This window comes from Saccharomycodes ludwigii, chromosome I, assembly GCF_020623625.1.
Source record: "Saccharomycodes ludwigii strain NBRC 1722 chromosome I, whole genome shotgun sequence".
In the NCBI taxonomy this organism is placed as follows: Eukaryota; Fungi; Ascomycota; class Saccharomycetes; order Saccharomycodales; family Saccharomycodaceae; genus Saccharomycodes; species Saccharomycodes ludwigii.
The window spans coordinates 677,446-685,000 of NC_060200.1; the positions used below are offsets into that span (position 1 = coordinate 677,446).

At 31.7% G+C, this 7,555-nt stretch overlaps 4 protein-coding genes across 4 annotated transcripts in view; 1 reads left to right on the forward strand and 3 right to left on the reverse strand.

Annotated features, from left to right (window-relative positions):
* Positions 1-484: 484 nt before the first annotated feature.
* Positions 485-1,603, reverse strand: CPR6 (peptidylprolyl isomerase CPR6; the record flags this gene model as incomplete). The annotated part of the gene is made up of 1 exon (XM_046078009.1): positions 485-1,603. One exon carries the CDS (start codon positions 1,601-1,603, stop codon positions 485-487), a length of 1,119 nt encoding a protein of 372 aa, XP_045936615.1.
* A 619-nt stretch (positions 1,604-2,222) lies between these two features.
* SCM3 (Scm3p) lies at positions 2,223-3,092 on the reverse strand (the record flags this gene model as incomplete). The annotated part of the gene is made up of 1 exon (XM_046078010.1): positions 2,223-3,092. One exon carries the CDS (start codon positions 3,090-3,092, stop codon positions 2,223-2,225), a length of 870 nt encoding a protein of 289 aa, XP_045936616.1.
* Positions 3,093-3,444: 352 nt separating this feature from the next.
* Positions 3,445-3,723, reverse strand: COA4 (Coa4p; the record flags this gene model as incomplete). Its single annotated transcript, XM_046081516.1, has 1 exon — positions 3,445-3,723. One exon carries the CDS (start codon positions 3,721-3,723, stop codon positions 3,445-3,447), a length of 279 nt encoding a protein of 92 aa, XP_045936617.1.
* Positions 3,724-4,669: 946 nt separating this feature from the next.
* The window catches only part of SEC31 (Sec31p), a gene marked incomplete at both ends in the record, with an annotated part of 4,047 nt that continues 1,161 nt past the window's right edge, over positions 4,670-7,555 (forward strand). Inside the window, one exon of the mRNA XM_046078011.1 lies at positions 4,670-7,555. This exon is cut by the window's right edge and continues 1,161 nt beyond it. Within this exon, the coding sequence (XP_045936618.1) occupies positions 4,670-7,555 (2,886 nt within the window).

Sequence of the window (7,555 nt, forward strand, 5' to 3'; positions counted from 1 at the left end):
ACAAATTAGCTTTTTTTTTTGAAATGAAAGAAAAAAAGATTTCGTAATAAATGATGAAAATATGATTAGCAGGTAAATTGAAAACTTACCATCCAAAAACAGTCAAAGATATCTTAGTAATAAAGAAAATAAAAAACTTCAGGTAACACATTTGGGAAATAACTGATTTACATTAAACACAATTTTCTTTATTAGATTTCATTTGGATGAATTTTATAAGTCAAAGAATAAACTATATACTAATTATTATAGCTTGTTAGCATTTTTTTTAAAAACATCTGAAGAGTTGCATAAAGCTGATTTTAGAGTCATATGCAATAAACCTCGAAAATGGAGCACAAAAATCAAAGTATAAAGGGCCAATTTTTTTTTCTTGGTACTGACCCTCGCTTCCCCCCTTTTCCTTTTTTTTTTTTTTTTTTTTTTTTTTTACATACATAAAACATATACATAGCACCGACTTTATAACTAGTTCTCAATACAATCAAGTAAACATCTTAGAAAATTGCTTTTTTTGTTGTTCTCTCTGCTTTTTCTTTAGAATTTTAGCATTTTTAATAGCCTGTAAAATACCAGCGTCACCATGCTGATAAGACGCAGCCAATTCTAAATCTGTTAGAGCCATCTCTGGATCTTTCAAATTGTAATAAGCTAGCCCACGTCTATACAAAGCCTTAGCCTGTGCTTTCTCATCAACACCCTCAATGTGCAAAACTTGAGTAGCTGGTTCCAAAACATCCTTGTATGAACCTTCCTTCAATGCAGCTAGGGCAAGATTCAAATAGATAGACTTTTTCAAATCATTTAGTTCCTTCAATTGGTCTTTTGATAGGTCATCCGGAAAGTACTCAGTCACGTAATTAGCGCATTTTTTGTACTTTTCCAAAGCGACATCATATTTTTGTTCTTTAAAAACTTTGGTACCAATCTCCTTAATAGCATTGACACATTTAATAACACTGGTAAAATCATTTGTATCCGCTCTTGGTTCAGCAGATAAGGAATCCTCATAGTCATCACCGTATTGATCAACTGGTGCTTTTTCAGCATCTGCTGGAACAACATAATCATTTGGCAAAGTACCACAATCAGATATAACGACATCCTGTAATGGTTTGTCATTATCATCTGTCTTTTGATTTTCAATAGTACGAACCACTCTTTTCCCTTGAATAACTTTACCGAATACTACATGTTTACCATCTAAGTGTGGGGTTGCAGTAGTGGTAATGAAACATTGACTACCATTTGTGTTTGGACCGGCATTAGCCATAGATAATAAAAAAGGAGAATCATGCTTTAGTTCGAAATTTTCATCCTCAAACTTTTCACCGTAAACACTTTCGCCACCGCGACCATCGAAATTGGTGAAATCACCAAATTGAAGCATAAAATTCTTAATTACCCTGTGGAAAATAGAATTTTTGTAACATAAAGGAGTATCAGGTTTGGTTTTACAGAAGCCGGCTTTGCCTTCACATAGTTTATAAAAATTCTCGCAAGTTTTTGGAACAATGTCATTAAACAACTCAAAAACCACACGACCCGCCGGTTTTCCACCAATAGAAATATCAAAATAAACTTTTTGTCTCGTGTCAGACATTATTATTTTTTAATTTTTTAATTTTTTTTTTTTTTTTTTAACAGTCTTCAGTAACTTAGCAGTCAACTACTACTCAATACTAATATAATTCTTGTATTAGCATGCATTAGCAACATATCATAAACAAGTAAAGCGAAACATTTAATTAAGAATTGATAAGTAATTAGGGTGATAGTCAAGTCTGAGGAAATTACTGGATCTTTTATATATGATACCTCTTCATTTCTATCCTTTTTTTTTTCTTTCTTTCTTGCTTGTTTTTTCATTCAATGAAAATATATTAATTTTTTTTTTCTTTAAATTGTTTTTTTTTTAAATTGTTACTGATAGAATTTTCTGGAAAAAAGAAGGAAAAAAAAAAAAAACTATCATATCAATCACATCACGTGATACTCATAGTATTTCGTAAGCAAATAAAACATACGTTTTGTGTTTTTTTTTTTTAAATAGAGAGAAAAACATGGATAAAGGAAAAATTCATGATACTGTATACCATTATGAGTTTTACAGGAAAAAGGAACTCGACAGTGCTTGTCCATTTTATCTCTGAAGTGATCAGAGTTATTGCAATAATATGGTGGAAGTAAAACTCCATGTCATTATACATAAATTACATTAGTTAACCCTCCCAAACATCCTTATCGCTACTTTTGTAAGTAGTATCATCTTCTGAGGTCCAAACATAATCTTCAGTATTTACAGATGTTTCTATATAGTCTTCATCGTCTTCATCTTCAGTTCCAAGATCGATATTGCTATGCCCAGATAAAGACCTCTTATCACCTTGATTATTCCATTTTTCATGGCTTATAGTTATCCCATTTAATATACTGCTAACATACTTGTCACCTACTCGTGATTTATTACTTTTTAGACTTCTTAAATGTCCATTATCTTCTATAATTTCACCCGTGTGTAGGTCAATTACGTCACCCTGATCAGCCACATTTTCGTATTTTGATATTATATCTAACCATGCTTTCTTCATATTTTCATCGGCATTTTTATGCTTTTGAATCACTTCGTCATCGGTTAACTTTGGTATGATTGTATTCTCCTTAGAATATATATAAGTGTGTCCATTTTTAACAAATTCAGTTACTTTTTCTTCCATCGTTCTACTGTCATCATCCCCAAACGCTAATGAATTAATGGGTCTTTGTTGTTGGATATTTAACAATTTTGGTTTTTTTCGTATTATAGAATTGGTAGTTAGTTTCTCAGTGCTTGTATCAGGCTTCAACTTCCTTATACTATCATTAGTGTTATTTTTATTGTTTTTTATTAACGGGTTATAGTCTTTGTTACTCGCTAGGTTGCCTTGATTATCTTGGTTTCGATCTTGTTGAATATTTTCATTGGTGGTAGCCGTATTTTTCACGTCATCATTGTCATACTCAGTATCTAATAAATTCTTTAAAACACAATTCAACTTTTTTAAACTGAATTTCTTTTTCTTTTTTGTGCTCTTAGTTATACCATTGTTCATAATTATTATTTTAATTTTTTTTTTTTTTTTTTTTTTGTTCGATTTTATAAAGTTTTATACCATGTATTATTAGGTTTTTAATAAATTATTAGAAATTCTGTACTCAAAAAAAAAAAAAATTATTTATTCTTTTTTTTTTCTTTTTTTTTTTTTCTTTTTTTTTTTTTTTTTTTTTTTTTAAATACGGGATACATTTAAACCAGGTGAAAAACACGTAATATAATAATTAATTTATAGTTGTTATCTAGATTTAGGTAAATCCAAATCATGAATCTTTAGTTATATATAATTAAAAGACAAAATCATAGTATATACAGGGGAGGGGTAAGCAAGTATTTGAATATTACCCAGGTCAGTTTTTTATATCAGTTTGGTTTTTATCAACCGTACCAATACGTTCTCTGTTACCATGACTTTCCCAACAATCTTTGAATAACTTCATTTCATTTAAACATTGTCTCCAGTCATTAGTTTCAGCATGGCATAATTGCAATGCCATGTTTTCAACATAACATCCAGTGTTATCAATTCTTTTATCCCATACTTCTATATTGTCTGCATCCTGCTCGGCATCTTCCCTTAAATCTTGGTATATTTCAGAGGCTTGTTTGTAATACTGAGAATCGGACATATATAATAATAATCAAGCAACTTATAATATTGTTATTTTTTTAATTTAATTTAATTTATTTTATTTTATTTTTAAAAAAAAAAGAAAAAAGAAGAAATGATAATTTATGCAATTTTACTTAGTAAAAAGATATAGAAACAAAATAGCCTTGTTATTTCGACTCGGTTTATTTGAATGGCAGTATATAACAGTGAGTTGTAAACTCGAATACATAATAGTGATTTGAATTCCTTTGTCTAAGAATAGTTCGTATATAAAATTAAACAAGTAGTAACAATTGGGTATCCTTTCAGCGGTAGTCAACCAAAAAAAAAAAAGGGCCACTTTGCTCTAATTATTTTGTTGTATTTTCGGCTTAAGCTTATTGTTTATATTGGTTGTTAATTTTACAGGCAAAAGACACGCAATCCTCCAAATAAATTACGTTTCAGTAAAAGAGAAAAAGAAAGAAAAAAAAAAAGTGTAGCTGCGGGTATTGTCAGAGAAAGAGAGGAGAAGGGGGGAAGAAATAATTACTTCTTTTTATCATGTAAACTTTTTTTTTTTTTCTTTTTTTTTCCTTTTCTTTTTTGCTACAATGAGCCAAAATAACATCAATGAAACATCTTCTAAGAAATAAGAACAAAAAAAAAAAAAAAAAAAATTTTTTTCACGAAAAAAAAAAAAAAAAAAAAAATATTTACGTTGGTTTTTTGTTTTTTTTTTATTTTAAAATAATTCTTTGTACTAAAAAAGGAAAATGAAATTCTGATCAACACAAGATTCTATTTTAAAATATAAACAACAAGAACATATATATATATATTTTTTGCTCTTTATTGATAATTTTTTTTTTTTCTTTGTCTTTAAAACTAACTTTATTAAAAAGAAAAATAAAAAAAAAAAAATTATAGAACTAATTAAAGAAAAAAAAAAAAAAAAAAAAAAAAAACCAACAAAAAAAAAAATGGTCAAAATTGCAGAGTACCAACGTACTGCAACATTTACATGGTCTCATGATAAAATACCAATTTTAGCTACTGGTACTGCCTCTGGTACTGTGGATGCCAATTTTTCTAGTGATTCTGTTTTGGAATTTTGGTCTCTGTTGTCAATCGAAAAGGATAAACCAATTAATAAGATAAAAGCTTCTGCCAAGTTTAATGATTTAGACTGGGGGTTTGATCCAAATAAACAACTTGTTGCAGGTGCTTTGGATAATGGTACCGTTGAATTTTATGATCCATCAAATGATAACATTATTTCCTCCAACTCTACAGCTCACTCAACACCGGTTAGAACATTAACCTTCAACTCCAAGCAAAACAACATTTTATTATCTGGTGGTTCCAAGGGCGAAATTTTCATTTGGGATGTAAATAAAATTAATGATGCTTCTTACACGCCTAGCGGACCAGGTACAGCCATGACTCCATTGGAAGAAATCAATTCTTTAGCTTGGAATCAAAACCTAGCTCATGTTTTCTCCTGTGCTGGAACTTCTTCCACGTATGCTTCTATTTGGGATTTGAAGGCCAAAAAAGAAGTTATCCATTTAAGTTATACTTCTCCTGCAACAGGTGTTAAGGCTCAATTATCTGTTGTTGAATGGCATCCCACGAGTTCTACTAAAATTGCCACTGCCACAGGCAGTGATATTGATCCAGCTATTTTAATCTGGGATTTAAGGAATTCCAACACCCCTTTAACTGTTTTGAAAAACAACAATGGTCATTCAAAGGGAATTCTTTCTTTAGACTGGTGTAAACAAGACTCGCATTTATTTTTATCTAGTGGTAGAGACAATACTTGTATTTTATGGGATCCGGAATCTAATAACGGTGAATTACTAACCAAGTACCCTACTCGTGGTAATTGGTGCTTTAAGACTAAATTTGCTTACGAAACACCCGATATTTTTGCTAGTGCTTCATTTGATAATAAAGTTCAAGTACTTACTTTACAAGATTTGACCACCAAATTTGATATTGAAAATACCAATGCTGAAAAGGACAAGACTGAAGCCGATTTTTGGAACACAGTTTCTTCCTCAGATGCCAACTTTACTAGTGGTCATGAAAAGCCAACTGTTGTCAATTTATATGCACCAGCTTGGTACGGAAACAAATCTCCGGCCGCTCAATGGGCTTTTGGTGGTAAATTGGTTTACATCAAAAATGATGGCGATGAACATAGTGTTGAAATCACTAAACCAGACATACCAGGTATATTTTCGAAAAATACTATGTTGGATAATGCTCTAAAGACAAAAGATTTTAATCCTATTATTAATAAGAGGTTGGCACAGGCAATTGATTCTACAAATGAAGAAGATTGGAATTTATTGGAAAAACTAGCATTAGACGGGAAAGATGTTTTATTGAAGGAGTCATTATCTTTTGAGGATGATGTAGCTGATGAAGAGCAGAATGACAAAGATTCAAGTAAAAATGGTGAAGATTTCTTTGAAAATTTAGAATTTGAGAAATACGTCCCCAATAAAGAGGAAATGTTTAAATTAGATACTTCATCTCCATTAAGCAAATATTTGTGTAAGGGTGATATGAAATCTGCTTTGAATTTCACTTTAAGTGATGATAAGTTTTTGTTAGAGACACTAATTATTGCTTTGGAATCTGACGATGAATTATTAAAATCCAAGGCCAAAAATGCTTATTTTTCCAAATATATTAGTCAAACACCAGGTATTTCTAGGTTATTGTATTCCGTGTCAAACAAATCTTGTGAAGACTTAGTTCAAAGTGTGGATGTTAGCCAATGGAAATACGCGGCTATGGCTGTTCTAAACTACAACAAAGAAAATAAGGATGAATTATTGGTCGACCTAGGTAACAGAGTCTTACAAAGTGGTAATAGACAAGATGCAATAATTTTATATCTAGCTGGTAATTCGTTGGATAAAGTTGCTTCCGTATGGTTGGACGAGTTTAATAAATTAGAGCAAGAAATTAAATCCAAAAAGTCCACTGCTTATGAGGCTCATTTGGAGTGTTTAACTGAGTTTGTCGAAAGATTTACTTGTTTTTCAAACTATGCTACTGGTAGTGGTGTCACACTAGACAATGACTTACTAATTGCTAAGTTTTTAGAATTTGTCAACTTAGTTGCTGGGAATGGTGATTTTGAATTGGCTTTGGAGTTTTTAACTGCATTACCTGGTTCCAATAAGGATGTTGATACCGAGAAGCAACGTGTATTGATTGCTTCTGGCAAATCATCTAGTGGTAGTTCCAATGCTGCTGGCAAAAAGCAGCATTCTTCTGGTGTTGCAACTACCTCTAACAATAAATATGCAAATAATATTATAAACTCTGGTGCTACGCATGGGTTGCCCATTCAACCACACTTTACACAAAGGCAACAACAACAACAACAACAACAACAACTCCGTCAGACATCTGTTTATGGTGTTCCTAGTTATGGCAACAATATTCTTGATAACCACGTTCCACTTCCGGGTAAAAACAGCACCTATGTTCCAAGTGCTTCCGATAATATTGTTACCCCACCAACCAATAGTATTCCAATGGCACCACTTCCTGCCAGAAAATATACGCCTGCTGTCACTGGTGTCACCAGTGCTGCTATTTCTACTCCGTTGAATCCATATGCTAAGCCACTCGTTTCACCTGCCGTGCCAAGTAATCCATATGCTCCGCAAGTCGCTAGTACTGTTGCCACACCAATTAGTGTCAATGCCACTACTGACAGCAACAGTTTACCAAGTAATCCATATGCTCCTAAATCTAATGGAGCTGCACCCACTTCTGCTGCTTCCACTTCTTATTTCTACAAACCACCAACTGCTAATGTAATTGCTAACAATGGTTCA